At 41.4% G+C, this 14,295-nt stretch overlaps 1 protein-coding gene across 1 annotated transcript in view; it reads left to right on the forward strand.

Moving 5' to 3' along the window:
• Positions 1–14,295, forward strand: part of Heatr5b (HEAT repeat containing 5B) — an 87,182-nt gene that overhangs the window by 22,770 nt on the left and 50,117 nt on the right. The window contains exons 14-16 of the mRNA XM_051177895.1: positions 186–295; positions 13,381–13,544; positions 14,111–14,286. Coding sequence (XP_051033852.1) covers positions 186–295; positions 13,381–13,544; positions 14,111–14,286 — 450 coding nt within the window. The remainder of the gene's footprint in view (positions 1–185; positions 296–13,380; positions 13,545–14,110; positions 14,287–14,295) is intronic.

Below are 14,295 nucleotides of genomic sequence, written 5' to 3' on the forward strand. Positions count from 1 at the left end.
TTCAACATATTCTGAAGTGTTTCTGTTAGTTTTATTATTATTGGTCACAAAACAAACTGAAAATAGATTAGCCTTATCAGTGTACTTTGGAAGTATTTCAGTGCATTGCTAAATGATCTTAATTGTTTATAAGTAATGCTTGTTCGAACAACTACCTTACCCCAATTTCACTTTCCATATTGTAGCATTCCGTCTGTAATTAAGGCCCATGGAGCCCATCTGAAAGCTAGTGCTGCAATGGTCCGATTAAGACTTTATGATATCTTGGCTTTATTACCTCCAAAAACTTATGAAGGTAAATAAAATGTGTAGTATCTGATAAAAATTCTTCAGTATAACTCTCAGGTTTTTTATAGTATTAAGAGTTCTAACCAGGACTCCCCCTCAAACTTGCTTTGCAAAGGAAGGCCACCATTTTGCTTTACTTCACATAAAGGTATTCACTGGTTGAGTTTTTTGTTTTTTTAGCAAAGCATCTGTAACCTTTATTTATTTATTTATTTTTATTTTACATAACCAAGTTCATTTAAATGAAAACAAACATTTATAGACAATATTTGGGAATTTGGGCGTCGTTCTTTCCAAACTACTTCCTGCTGGTAAGGGGTGCTGTCATGGGGGATTCTAAGAAGATGCAGAAATCCTGGCTGTAGTCTGTAAGGCTGCTTTGTCCAGCTGTTTTGCATGTAGGATCACCTGGTACTCTGTTTCAAGTGTTCTGGTGTGATCAAACCACATTAGTCTGGAAGGAATCCACAGCTTTTCATTTTCTGTGGAAACAAAAATAGAAATCCTTTTCCCCAGTAACTTGTCCTTGAACTTAAAGTTTGGAGTCAAAGCATTTTTTTAATTTAATTTATTATTTTACTTGTCGATCCCTGTTCCCCCTCCCTCTCTCCCTTCCTTCCTCCCTCCATCCCTCCCTCCCTCACTCCTTCCCTCCTCCCTCCATCCCTCCCTTTTACCTTCTCTGCCCTCTCACATGCACTCTAACCATCCTCCCCTCCCCTCATCCCAATTCCATATGTAGGGGAATGCTATCCAGTTGGGGTCATGTAGATCTGACAGGTCATGTGAAGTAGGGACTAGGGCTTCTCTCCTGTCTCTAGGTTAAGGCAGTTATCCTTCCATGGGGGATGTGTTTGCAAGGTCCTTTTGTGCACCAGGGATACAAACTGGCTCCATTGTCTAAGGTCCCTTAGATTGCTCAGTCCTTCTGGCTGAGACCCATATTCAGGGGGGCCTGAGTTAGTCCCATGCTGGCTTCCCAGCTATCAGTCTGGGGGGCCCGTTAGCTCCTCCTTGTTCAGGTAAGCTGTCTCTATGTGTTTGTGCCGCCTGGTCTTGTCCTCTCCCTCTGCATCTGAGTTCTAGTTCGACTCAGTGTTTATATATGGGTGTTTGCTCCTGTTTCCAACAGGCATTAGTTGAGGGCTCCATGGATAAGTTAGTTGTTGATCTCACTCTCCAGGAAGGGCATTTATAGTAGCCTTTCCACAGAAGCTCAAATTGTTAGTTGGCAGCAGTCTTGTAGTTCTCTAGACCTTTCTTTGTGTTCAATTTTATCTTCAAACCAATATTGGCTCCTTCTTTTATGTTCTCTCTCTCTCCCTCTCCCTCTCTCTCTCTCTTTCCTGTCTTCTATTCCTAACTAGGATCAATCTTCCTGGTTGCACATGTTTTCCTTTCCTCCCCCTTGTTTTCTCCTACTCTCTCCATTCGCTGCCCCACCCCGCCCCACTTCCCCTCAGCTCTGGGGAACTTGTCCCTTCCCAGTTATGTGAGGGACTTTATATGAATCTCTTAGAATACACCTTATATCCTAGTTCCTCTGGTGGTGTGAATTATAGGCTGGTGATCCTTTGATCTAGGTCTAAAATCCATATACGAGTGAGTACATACTGTGTTCCTCTTTTTGTGACTGGGTTACCTCATTCAGGATGGTTTCTTCAAGTGCCATCCACTTTCTTGCGAATTTCAAGATACCATTATTTTTTTCTGCAGAGTAGTATTCCATTGTGTAAATGTGCCACATCTTCATTAACCATTCTTCAATTGAGGGGCATCTAGGTTGCTTCCTGGTTCTTGCTATTACAAATAGTGCTGCTATGAATGTAGTTGAACCGATATCTTTGTTGCATGGATGTGAATCCTTTGGGTATGTGCCTAAGAGGGGGATTGTCGGGTCCTGTGGTAAACTAATTCCCATTTTCCTGAGGAACCGCCATACTGATCTCCAAAATGGCTGTATGAGTTTGCAATCCCGTCAACAGTGGAGGAGAGTTCCCCTTTCTCCACATCCTCTCCAACAAGAGTCATCATTGTTGTTTTCTAATTTTAGCCATTCTGGCAGGAGTAAGATGGTATCTCAAAGTTGTTTTGATTTGCATTTCCCTGATAGCTAGAGATGTGGAGCATTTTCTTAAGGGTCTTTCAGCCTTTTTGATTTCTTCTATTGAGAATTCTTTCTTCAGTTTTGTACCCCATTTTTTAATAGGGTTATTTGGTGTTGTGTTGACTAGTTTCTTGAATTCTTTGTATATTTTGGAGATCAGCCCTTTGTCGGATATAGGCTTGGTGAAAATCTTTTCCCAGTCTGTGGGCTGCCGTTTGGTCTTGTCCACTGTGTCCTTTGCCTTACAGAAGCTTCTAAGTTTGAAGAGGTCCCATTTATTAATTGTTTCTCTCAGTGTCTGTGCCCCTGGGGTTATGTTCAGGAAGCAGTCTCTTATACCAATTTGTTCAAGGGTACCAACTACTTTCTCTTCTAAGAGGTTCAATGTGGCTGGATAGATGTTGAGGTCTTTGATCCAGTTGGACTTGAGTTTTGTGCATGGCGACAGACATGGGTCTATCTGCAGTCTTCTACATACCATCATCCAATTGTGCCAGCACCATTTGTTGAAGATTCTGTCCTCGCCCCATTGTATAATTTTAGCTGTTTTGTCGAAAATCAGGTGTTCATAGGTGTGTGGGATAATGTCAGGATTTTCAATTCGATTCCATTAGTCTACCTGTCTATTTTTATGCCAATACCAGGCTGTTTTCAGAACTATAGTTCTGTAGTAGAGCTTGAAGTCAGGAATGGTGATGCCTCCTGAAGTTCTTTTATTGTATAGGGTTGTTTTGACTAACCTGGGTCTTTTGTTTTTCCATATAAAGTTGATTATTATCCTTTCAAGGTCGGTGAAGAATTGTGGTGGGATTTTAATGGGGATTGCATGGAATCTGTAGATTGCTTTTGGCAAGATTGCCATTTTTACTATGTTTATCCTACCTATCCAAGAGCATGGGAGATCTTTCCATTTTCTGGTATCTTCTTTAATTTCTTTCTTTAGAGTCACAAAGTTCTTATTATATAGGTCTTTTACTTGTTTGGTAAGCGTTACACCAAGATACTTTATGTTGCTTGTGGCTATTGTAAAGGGTGATGTTTCTCTGATTTCTTTCTCTGTCTCTTTGTCGTCTGAAAAAAGTAGGGCTACTGATTTTTTTGAGTTTATCTTGTATCCTGCTAGTTTGCTGAAGGTGTTTATCAGCTGTAGGAGTTCCCTGGTAGTGTTTATTGGGTCGCTTATGTAAACTATCATATCATCTGCAAATAGAGACAGTTTGACTTCTTCCTTTCCAATTTGGATCCCCTTGATCTCCTTTTGTTGTCTTATAACATTAGCTAGACCTTCTACTACGATATTGAAGAGATATGGAGAGAGAGGGCAGCCTTGTCTTGTTCCTGATTTTAGAGGAATTGGCTTAAGTTTCTCTCCATTCAGTTTGATGTTGGCAATTGGTTTGCTGTATATTGCTCTTATTATGTTTAGGTATGTTCCTGTTATCCCTGATCTCTCCAAGACCTTTATCATGAAAGGGTGTTGAATTTTGTCGAAGGCTTTTTCAGCATCTAGGGAGGTAATCATATGGTTTTTCTTTTTCAGTTTGTTTATATGGTGGATCACGTTGATAGATTTTTGTATGTTAAACCATCCCTGCATTCCAGGGATGAAGCCTACTTGGTCATGGTGGATGATTTCTCTGATGTATTCTTGAATTCGATTTGCCAGTATTTTATTGAGTATTTTTGCATCGATGTTCATCAGGGATATTGGTCTGTAGTTTTCTTTCTTAGTTGTGTCTTTGTGAGGTTTGGGTACCAAAGTTTTGTGGCCTTATAAAGAGTTTGGCAATGAACCTTCTGTGTCTATTTTGTGGAACAGTTTGAGGAGTTGTGTTTTAGTTCTTCCTTGAATGTCTTGTAGAATTCTGCACTGAATCCATCTGGCCCTGGACTTTTTTTGGTTGGAAGGCTTTCGATGACTGCTTCTATTTCATTGGGGGTTATAGGTCTACTTAAGTTGTTTGTCTGTTCTTGATTTAATTTTGGTAAGTGATAGTTATCCAGAAAGTTGTCCATTTCCTTTGAATTTTCAGTTTTTGTGGAATACAGATTTTCAAAGTATGACCTGAAAATTTTCTGGATTTCCTCTGTGTCTGTTGTTATGTTCCCCTTTTCGTTTCTGATTTTGTTAATTTGCATGCCCTCTGTCTGCTTTTTCGTTAATTTGGACAAAGGTTTGTCTAGCTTGTTGATTTTCTCAAAAAACCAACTCTTCGTTGCATTGATTTTTTTTTTTTTTTTTTTTTTTTTTTTGTATTGTTTTCCTGGTTTCTATTTTGTTGATTTCAGCCCTTAAGTTGATTATTTCCAGGAGTCTACTCCTGCTGGGTTAATTCGCTTCTCTCTGTTCTAAGGCTTTCAGTTGGGCTGTTAATTCTCTTATGTGACTATCCTCTGTTTTCTTCATATGGGCACTTAGTGCAATGAACTTCCCTGGTAGCACTGCTTTCAAGGTGTCCCATAAGTTCGGGTATGTTGTATCCTCATTCTCGTTGAATATTAGAAAGTCCTTAATTTCTTTCTTTATTTCTTCCTTGACCCAGGAGTGGTGCAATTGCACATTGTTCAGTTTCCATGAGTTTGCAGGTTTTCTGCTATTTGTGTTGTTGTTGAATTCCAATTTTAAAGCATGGTGGTCTGATAAGATACAGGGGACTATTCCTATTCTCTTATATCTGTTGAGGTTTGTTATGTCACCTAGTATGTGGTCGATTTTAGAGAAGGTTCCATGTGGAGCAGAGAAGAAGTTATATTCTTTTGTCTTTGGATGGAATGTTCTATAGATATCTGTTAACCCCAGTTGAGACATAACTTCTGTTAGTTCTTTTGTTTCTTTGTTGAGTTTCTGATTTGTGGTCTTGTCTAGTGTTGAGAGTGGTGTATTGAAGTCTCCCACTATAAGTGTGTGAGGTTTTATATGAGCTTTGAGTTTTAGGAGTGTTTCTTTTACGAATGTGGGTGACTTTGTATTAGGGGCATAGATGTTCAGAACTGAGACTTTGTGGTGATGGATTTCTCCTGCGATGAATATGAAATGACCGTCTTCACCTCTTTTGACTAATTTTGGTTTGAAGTCTAACTTGTTAGATATTAGGATAGCTATGCCTGCTTGCTTCTTATTTTCATTTGATTGGAAAATCTTTTCCCAACCCTTTATCCTGAGGTAATGTCTATCTTTGAAGCTTAGATGTGTTTCTTGTATGCAACAACAGGATGGATTCTGTTTTTGTATCCATTCTGTTTGCCTGTGTCTTTTTATAGGTGAGTTAAGATCATTATTGTTGAGGGTGAGTAAGGACCATTGATTGTTGATGCTTGTTTGATTAAGGTTTGTTGTTGGCAGTGGTATTGTGAATATATTAGTTCTGCTTTATCCTTGGTTTCTGGTGTAGTTGGATTATCTGTTGCCTTCCTTGGGTTGGAGTTTTCCTTCCAATACTTTCTGTAGGGCTGGATTTGTAGATACGTATTGGGAAAATCTGGTTTTGTCATTAAGTATCTTGTTCTCTCCATCTATAGTGATTGAGAGTTTTGCTGGATATAGTAGCCTAGGCTGGGATCTGTGTTCTCTTAATACTTGTAGAACATCTATCCAGGACCTTCTGGCCTTGAGGGTTTCCATGGAGAAGTCAGGTGTAATTTTGATAGGTCTGCCTTTATATGTTACCTGTCCTTTTTCCTTCGCTGTTCTTAATATTCTTTCTTTATTCTGTATGCTAGGTGTTTTGATTATTATATGTCAAGGGGTCTTTTTTTTTTTTTTTTTTTTTTTTTTTTTTTGGTCCTGCCTATTTGGGGTTCGGTGTGCTTCTTGTACTTTCATGGGCATGTCCTTCTTCAGATTTGGAAAGTTTTCCTCGATGATTTTGTTGAATATGTTTTTGGCACCTTTGAGCTGGGCTTCCTCACCTTCCTCTATGCCTATTATTCTTAGGTTTGGCCTTTTCATGGTGTCCCACACTTCCTGGATGTTTTGTGTTAAGGATTTGTTGGATTTATGATTTTCTTTGGTCGATGAATCTATTTCTTCTAGTTCATCTTCTGCACCTGAGATTCTCTCTTCCATCTCTTGAATTCTGTTGGTTATGCTTGTGTCCGTAGTTGCTGATTTTTTGCCCAGCTTTTCAATTTCTAGCATTCCTTCAGTTTGTGTTGCCTTTATTTTCTCTATTTCAGTTTTCAAGTCTTGAACCTGCTTAATTGTTTCTTCTTGGATTTCTGTACTTTCCTTAAGGAATTTGTTCATTTCTTCCACTTTTTTGTTTGTTTTTTCCTTCATTTCTTTAAGGGATTTTCTCACATCTTCTTTGACGGCCTCTATCATTTTTATGATGGTAATTTTTAAGTCGTTCCCTTCTGCTTCTTCTGCTTTGTTGTTGTGTTCAATTCTAGTTGGTGTAGATTCCCTAGATTGTGGTGGTGTCATGCTTGTCTTTCTGTTGTTAGGTGTTTTCTTGTATTGCCTTCTTCCCATAGCTTCTTCCAGTAGGTGTTGGTGGGGTCTCCCCTTCTCCCTATAGTACTTCCCTGGTGGGCTTATGTGGGTCAGAGATTCAATATCTGTAACTCTATGTGGTCCAAGCTCTATAGGAAGTCTCTCCACAGACAGGGACCCAAGGATGGGGTCAGGGCTGAGGATCCAGTAGAAGATGCCACGAGCCAATGGCTCTAGCTAATAGCTGGCAGAAGAAGACAAAGGCTGAGTGACACTTGGGAAGGTTTTTCAGGATAGTTGGATCTCACTGGAAACTGGCAATCTCCAGCTGAGGCCTCTTTCTTTAGCAGAGCCCCTGCTTTGGGGGGCAAAGTTCTTGCTGGCAGAGTGGACCCGCAGAGATAGGCGGATCTCTGGGAGGTGCCGAGACTCCAGCAGAGGACTGGAGGTGGGGGTCAGAGACCAAGCAGGTGGAAATTACAGGTGGTCCCCTGTGCATAGTCAGGTCTCCTTTGTTCAGAGTTGCTAGGAGAAGTCTCAGAAGTAGGGTGGACTGTTGGCTCCACCCTCTGTCCCAGTGCTTAACCAGAGCGGCAGGACTGTGGGAGGGTAGGGCACATGGTGGGGGGGGCAGGCTGGCAGTGGGAATGGGTGGAGGTGTATCAGAGCTCCAAGGATGCTCTCAATTGGGACAGGACACCTGAGCAGCAGGATCAGGGGCTAACCCAGGGAGTTTGGTGATGGGGGAGAGGTTGTAGGGGAGAGGCAGCCCGGATATGTTCAGTCTCACCTCTGGCCAATAGCTGGCGGAAGAGGACAAAGGCTGAGCTGAAACTTGGGAAGGTTTTGCAGGGTAGTAGGTCACTGGTTGAGTTTTATCATAGTCTGTCTACCATCCCAAGCTCCTTATGTATACTATTATGTTGCTGTGATGCTGGCCCAACTTACAAGGTCAAACACCTATTCTGTAGATCAAGAATCTTAGGAAAAAGAGAACATTTGCCTGCATGTTACCTGGTAAGTGGCAGTTTTCCTTCAGTCCCAGATGATTTACTCACAGAGTCTATATTTAAATTACCATCCCCAGTTACTCCATACTCATTGTAACACAACTAGTGGTTTAGGTGTCTTTGAAGGGAGTATAATAGTTTACTTGGCAGAAATGAAATATATAAACTAATACTATCAAACCACTAATTTCTCTCTTAATACAACTAAGCTCATGAACTTTGCTGGGTGCTGTTCAGTGTTTGCATGTATTGGACAATTAATAAATAGTGTCATTCTATTCACTATTTGTACTTAGTTTGGACTTAAATTGCATTATGTCATAATAAAAAGGAGAATATCTTTATTGTACATTAAAACTTGTATATGTTTGGCCTAGTGGTGTAGGCCTGTAATTTTAGCTACTTAAGAGGCTGAGACACTAGGGTCATAATAAGTTTAAGACCTGTTTGGTCACGGTGTGAGTTTCAGGTTAGCTCTGGTGATACACTGTCCTTAAAATTATTTAAAAGTAAATAACTGGGCAGGGGTCTAGCCTAACAGCCATGAAGCCTCAGGCTCTTCAGAGCTGTTGGGGGGAAATCAGTATTAAAATATTTGATATAAATTTTAGAGTGAGAATTAGATTGTGGTATGTAACTGTAGTCTTAGTTGCTTGTGTGTCTGAAGTAGAGGATCTCTTTATATCAGGATGCCAAGGCCTGCCTGGACAGCTATAGTTAGACCTTTTCTTGATGGGAATGAGAAGGAGAGGGAAGAGAGAAGCTAGAAAGAAAAGAGGGAGAGAAGAAAGGAATAAAAAATTTTATGGCTGGTTTACATAGGGATGGAAACTAACTTTATTCCTGTTAAACACAGTGTTGTTCTTTGTGGACATGAAGTTATTAATTTTTTAAGTGGTTAAAGTCTTTATTCCTTTTTTTTAATTTTTAAAATTAAATTATCTTTTACATTCCAATCCCAGTTCTCCCTTCCTCCTCCTCTCCCACTCCCTATCCCCACCTCCCATCTGCTCCTCAGAGAGGGTAAGAAATACCCTAGGAAGTTTACTAAGTCTGTCCCATCATCTTGTTGAGGCATGACCAAGGCACCTCTCCACTCCTACACCCCCGTGCCTAGGCTGGGCAAGGTATCTCTCCATATAGAATGGACTCTACTAAGTCAGTTTGTGCATTAGTCTTAGATCCTGGACCCACTGCCAGTGGCCTCATATACTGTCCCAGTCACACCATTGTCACCTATATTAAGGGGGTCTAGTTTGGTCTTATGCATGTTCCTCATTTGTCAGACCTGAGTCAGTGATCTCTCACTAGCTCAGGCCATCTGTTTCTGTGGGTTTCTCCATCATGGTCTTGACTCCTTTGTTCATAGTATCGCTCCTTCCTCACTTGGATTTTACTCCAGGAGCTTGGCCCATTGGTTAGTTGTGGATTTGTACATCTGCTTCCATCTGTTTCTGGAAGTGGGTTCAAGCTTCTCTGGGGTTATGGATTGTAGGCTGGGTATCTTTTGCTTTATGTCTGGTATCCACTTATGATTGAATACATACTATATTTGTATTTCTGGTTTTGGGTTACCTCACTTAGCATGTTTTTTTTTTCTAGTTCTGTTCATTTGCTTATGAATTTTAGGATGTCATTGTTTCTTAGTGCTGAGTAGTACTCCATTGTGTAACTCTACATTTTCTTTATTCACCATTCTTTAGTTGAAGAGCATCTATGCTGTTTCCAAGATCTAGCTATTACAAATAATGTTTCTATGAACATAAGTTGAGCAAATGTCCTTGTGGTATGAATATGCCTCCTTTGAGTATATCCCAACAGTGGTATTGTAGGGTCTTGAGCTAGGAGAATCCCTAATTTTCTGAGAAATCACCATACTGATTTCCACAGCAGTTGTAGAAGTTTGCACTCTCACCAGCAATGAGTGTTCCCCTTTCTCTACATCCTCTCCAGCATAAGCTGTCATTGGTGTTTTTGATTTTAGTAATACTGGTCAGATTCCACCCTCAATGGAATCTGAGGGTGACTTTGATTTGCATTTCCCTGATGACAAAGGATTGTGAGCATTTCCTTAAGTGTCTTTTTGCCATTTGAGATTGTTCTGTTGAGAATTCTCTATTTAGCTCTGTACCACATTTTTTAATTAGATTATTTGGTAGTTTGATTTTTAGTTTCTGGAGTTCTTTGTATATTTTGGAGATTAGCTCTCTGTTATATGTGGGGTTGGTGAAGATCTTTTCCCAGTCTGTAGGGAGCTATTTTGTCTTGTTGGCCATGTTCTTTGCTTAACAGAAGCTTCTCAATTTCAGGAGGTCCCATTTATTGTTGCTCTCGCCGGGCGCTGGTGGCACACACCTTTAATCCCAGCACTTGGGAGGCAGAGGCAGGTGAATCTCTGTGAGTTCAAGCCCAGCCTGATCTATTGAGCTAGGTTCATGACAGGCTCCAAAGCAATACAGAGAAACCCTGTCTCAAAAACCAAAAAAAAAAAAAAAAAAAAAAAAAAAAAAAATTGTTTTGTTGTTCTCAGTGTCTGTGCTACTGGTGGTGTTCTATTTAGGAAGTGGTCTCCTGTGCCTGTGCATTCAAATGTATTTCCCACTTTCTCTATGAGGTTCAGTGTGGATGGATTTATTGGGGTCTTTGATCCATTTGGACTTGAATTTTGTGCATGGTGATAGATATGGATCTATTTGTATTCTTCTACATGTTGACAGACAGTTATGCCAGCACCATTTGTTGAATATATTTTCTTTTTTTCATTTTATATTTTTAGCTTCTTTGTCAACAATTAGGTGTTCATAGATGTGTGGGTTCTTATCAGGGTCTTCGATTCAGTTCCATTGGCCCACCTGTCTGCTTTTATGCAGCACAATTCTTCACAGACCTTGAAAGAATAATACTCAACTTCATATGGAAAAACAAAAAACCCAGGATAGCCAAAAAAAAAAAACCAAAATCCCTGTACAATAAAGGATCATCTGGGGGCATTACTTTCCCTGACTTCAAGCTCTACTATAGAGTTATAGTAATGAAAACAGCTTGGTATTGGCATAAAAATCAAACCCAATTAGAAAAAGGCCACATTTAATGGATATAATGTTCCCAGATGGTCTTCCAGCCCCCCAGAGAGGAGATGGGAAAGGGAGACCAGAAAAACCAGGAGTCTATTCTCTGGGGGACAGTTTAAATACACTGTGGGAGTGGTCTTGAGTATCTCTGGGGGAAGGGCCATCATGTGGTGAGCTTTCTGAGATGTAGCAGGGTTTCAAGGGAGATGGGGAAAAGGGGCTTGGGTGGAACTCCACCATAGTATCTCAGACTCTTTGGGTGTATGGATGCTGGTTCATGTCTGGCTTCTTCCTGCTGACAAGGGATGATTTGGGGTAGAGGGAATCAGGAGTTGGTGAGTTCACACTCAGCAGGAGGTGTGAGTGAAGAAGTATTGTTAGCTGCCATCCTGTGGACCTCAGGCACCTTTTCCTTGAGGACTCAGAGAAAGCAGGTTGCTAGGAGAAAAAATAGATTGTTATCATTGGCCCTAGTTGTACTGATAAAGGTGAATGTGTCAGAAAGAAGAGCAAATAGGTCCTTTATTGTGGTATCTTGAACTACCAGAGGGTGAGGAAGCCCAGCCAGACTAAGTATCCTGAAGAGGTGCCCGTTTGAGCCTGTAGAGGTAGTACCAGCATCAATGTTCTAGGAGCATGTGCAGGTGCTGGTGTTATCTGAAGAACCCTCTGTAGGTTGACTTTGGCCTAGGCAGGAGGAGTGAACCTGCAAGATAGCTCGAAAATAGATAGGGTCAAAATGGGCTTTGGAAACTATTTTTCACTAACAGTTCAGATTTCTTAATACAGAAATAGAATTTTTCCCAGGAAATTGCAGATATCTGTAAGACAGCTGGAACAGATTTACATCTTGGTGTTATAGTAAAAGGCTAAGTTTTAAGTTAAATGGCTTTGGAGCCTATCCTGGCATTCACTCTGTAGACCAGGCTGGTCTCGAAGCGATCAGCCTGACTCTGCCTACCAAGTGCAGGATTAAAGGCCTGTGCCACCAATGCCTGATGAACATTTTTAGAAGACAATCAGAGGAATTTAAATCTCTGAACCTTTGAAGTTACATCTGAAACCTGTTCACCTCTGACTATGAAACCTGTAAAAGAGGCATACTTATCTGTACTTTTAGCAGGAAGCTTAACTAATGAGTTACAGTCATCAAATGCCATCAGATCTGAGAGAAATAGATGAAAAGAAGTGACAGCTTTTTCAGCTAAAGCAGTTCCAGGTTTTATTGAAATGGGAAGGGGTGGAGGGTCCCATCCATTCCAATGACAGAAATTGGAGAGGGAATTGTGGGAGCCAAGTGAGAAGGCAAAACAGAATGGGGGCTCCCATGTCCAAGAGAAAAGTAATGGATTTACCCACTACCTGCAGTGTTACCCTGTGCTCAAGAGGGCAGTAGGAGTCACCAAATCTGGGCCATATTAGTCCTCTGCCAGTTCGAAGGCTGGCACAGTCTCAGCTGCTGGTATTCGTAATGCCAACCTCTGTGACTTGGCACACAGGACTAGCCAGCATGGGGGCATTTTCCAGTGTCCAGGCTGATGGCAGACAGGGCATGGCCTTGTTGGAGGCTGGGGGTCCAGGCAATATCTTTCCAAATGACCATCCTGCCTGCATTTGTAGGACACTCCTGGTGGAGTTGACTTGGGTTGAGTGGTGGCTTCTCTTGTACCTCTTGTAGCCTCAGGGCAGCTGCTGAGGCTTGGTCTCAGAGCATGGCCTTCTATTATAGCCTAGTCTGTCCAGAGGAGTTGGCTACCTCTTCTTGGACATTGAAACATTTCAAAGCCATTTTCACCAATTCCTGTATGGGAGTTTGGGGACTCCTCTCCAGCCCTTTTTAAAATTGCTTTCTAATACCTGGAGCTGACTGAGAAATTAAATGGGTAGGTAGGACTGTGGCTCCTGCTGGGGTAGCTAGGTCAAGTATAGGGAGGAGTAGTAGGGAGAAGGGGAAGAGGAAAGTGGGTAAGGAGGAGGAAATTTTTACTCCATCTTTGTCCTGGAGAGAAAGGAAGAGGGAAGAGGTAGATAGGAAAGGAATGTGAACCACTGAATGGAACATGTGGGTTGGGAAGGCAAGGTGGGGAAGGGGCCATTGTCTTGGGCAGCAAGGTTAGGGTGGCATTTTTAGGGTCTTAGTTCCCGGATAGGCAGGAATCTGGAGGTGCCATGACCCTAGTCAACAAGACTGTTACTGGGAGACCCTGGGGGGGGGGGAATGCAATACTCAGAGACCGTGGACATATGGGGTTCTGTTCACTGGTTCCCACACTGGAAAAAATTTCAAGATCACTGAGGATGGTAAAATCAAAAGTTCCCCCAGTGGCCATTGTGTTAAGGGCATATTGAGACTAGGCCTTAGTGCAGAGAAATCAGGCATTCAGGACATATAGTAGAGCTTGAAATCAGGGATGATGATGTCCCAAGAGAAGTTATTATTTTAATCTTCTCTGATATTCTGTATCTTAGGATCCTTCAATGCACTTCTCAGAGAACTAGTAGCAGAATTCACTCTGACTGACAACTCAGCCAACACAACGACCTCCCTCCTTCGGTCTCTCTGCCATTATGATGACAGTGTTCTTCTGGGTTCCTGGCTTCAAGAAACTGATCATAAGTCAATCGAAGACCAGGTAGTAAAACATACAAGGAAGTGAAATTACTAGTATAATCTAAAACGGTGGCCCTATGACACGTTGTCATTTAAAAAGAAGCTACCCTGGGCCACAGTGACGCTCATTTCACTTCTTTAGATACGTATCAGCATCTTAGAGGTGGAAAAATGGTGAAAAGTAGCAGTTAAATTTGGAGGGGCAGAGAGGTAGAGCAGGCGTGTTTCTTGTGAGTCCATGACCAACCTGGTTTTACATAGTGAGTCCGAGACCAGTGGGGTTACATAGGGAAAAGCTGTCTTCAAAACAAAAATGAGAACAGCAAAAAAATTCTGCTTGAGTCATTTTTGTGGATTTTGTTACAATGGATACAGTTTTGCTCGCATATTAAAGTGGGCAATATGAAAGTGTTTAAAATGAGCATGACTTTTCTCATGACTCTAGAAGGTGATTCTAATAATGACATTCTTTTAATGGCTTAAAGCTGTCAGGCCTGATCACATTTTATTCCTCCACTGCTATCCAGGTCATAGTGAGTAAATTTCCTAAAGGAGGTTGTGAGTGATCTTCATGTTCTTCTTTTGCAGCTCCAGCCGAATAGTGCATCTGGAAGTGGGGCTCTGGAGCACGATCCCTCTTCCATTTATTTACGGATCCCTGCCGGTGAAGCTGTGCCCGGTCCTCTCCCTCTGGGAGTCTCGGTGATTGATGCCTCCGTGGCTCTTTTTGGTGTTGTGTTTCCACATGTTTCTTATAAACACAGGTTAGTGTA

This window comes from Phodopus roborovskii, unplaced genomic scaffold (assembly GCF_943737965.1).
Source record: "Phodopus roborovskii unplaced genomic scaffold, PHOROB, whole genome shotgun sequence".
Taxonomy (NCBI): domain Eukaryota; kingdom Metazoa; phylum Chordata; class Mammalia; order Rodentia; family Cricetidae; genus Phodopus; species Phodopus roborovskii.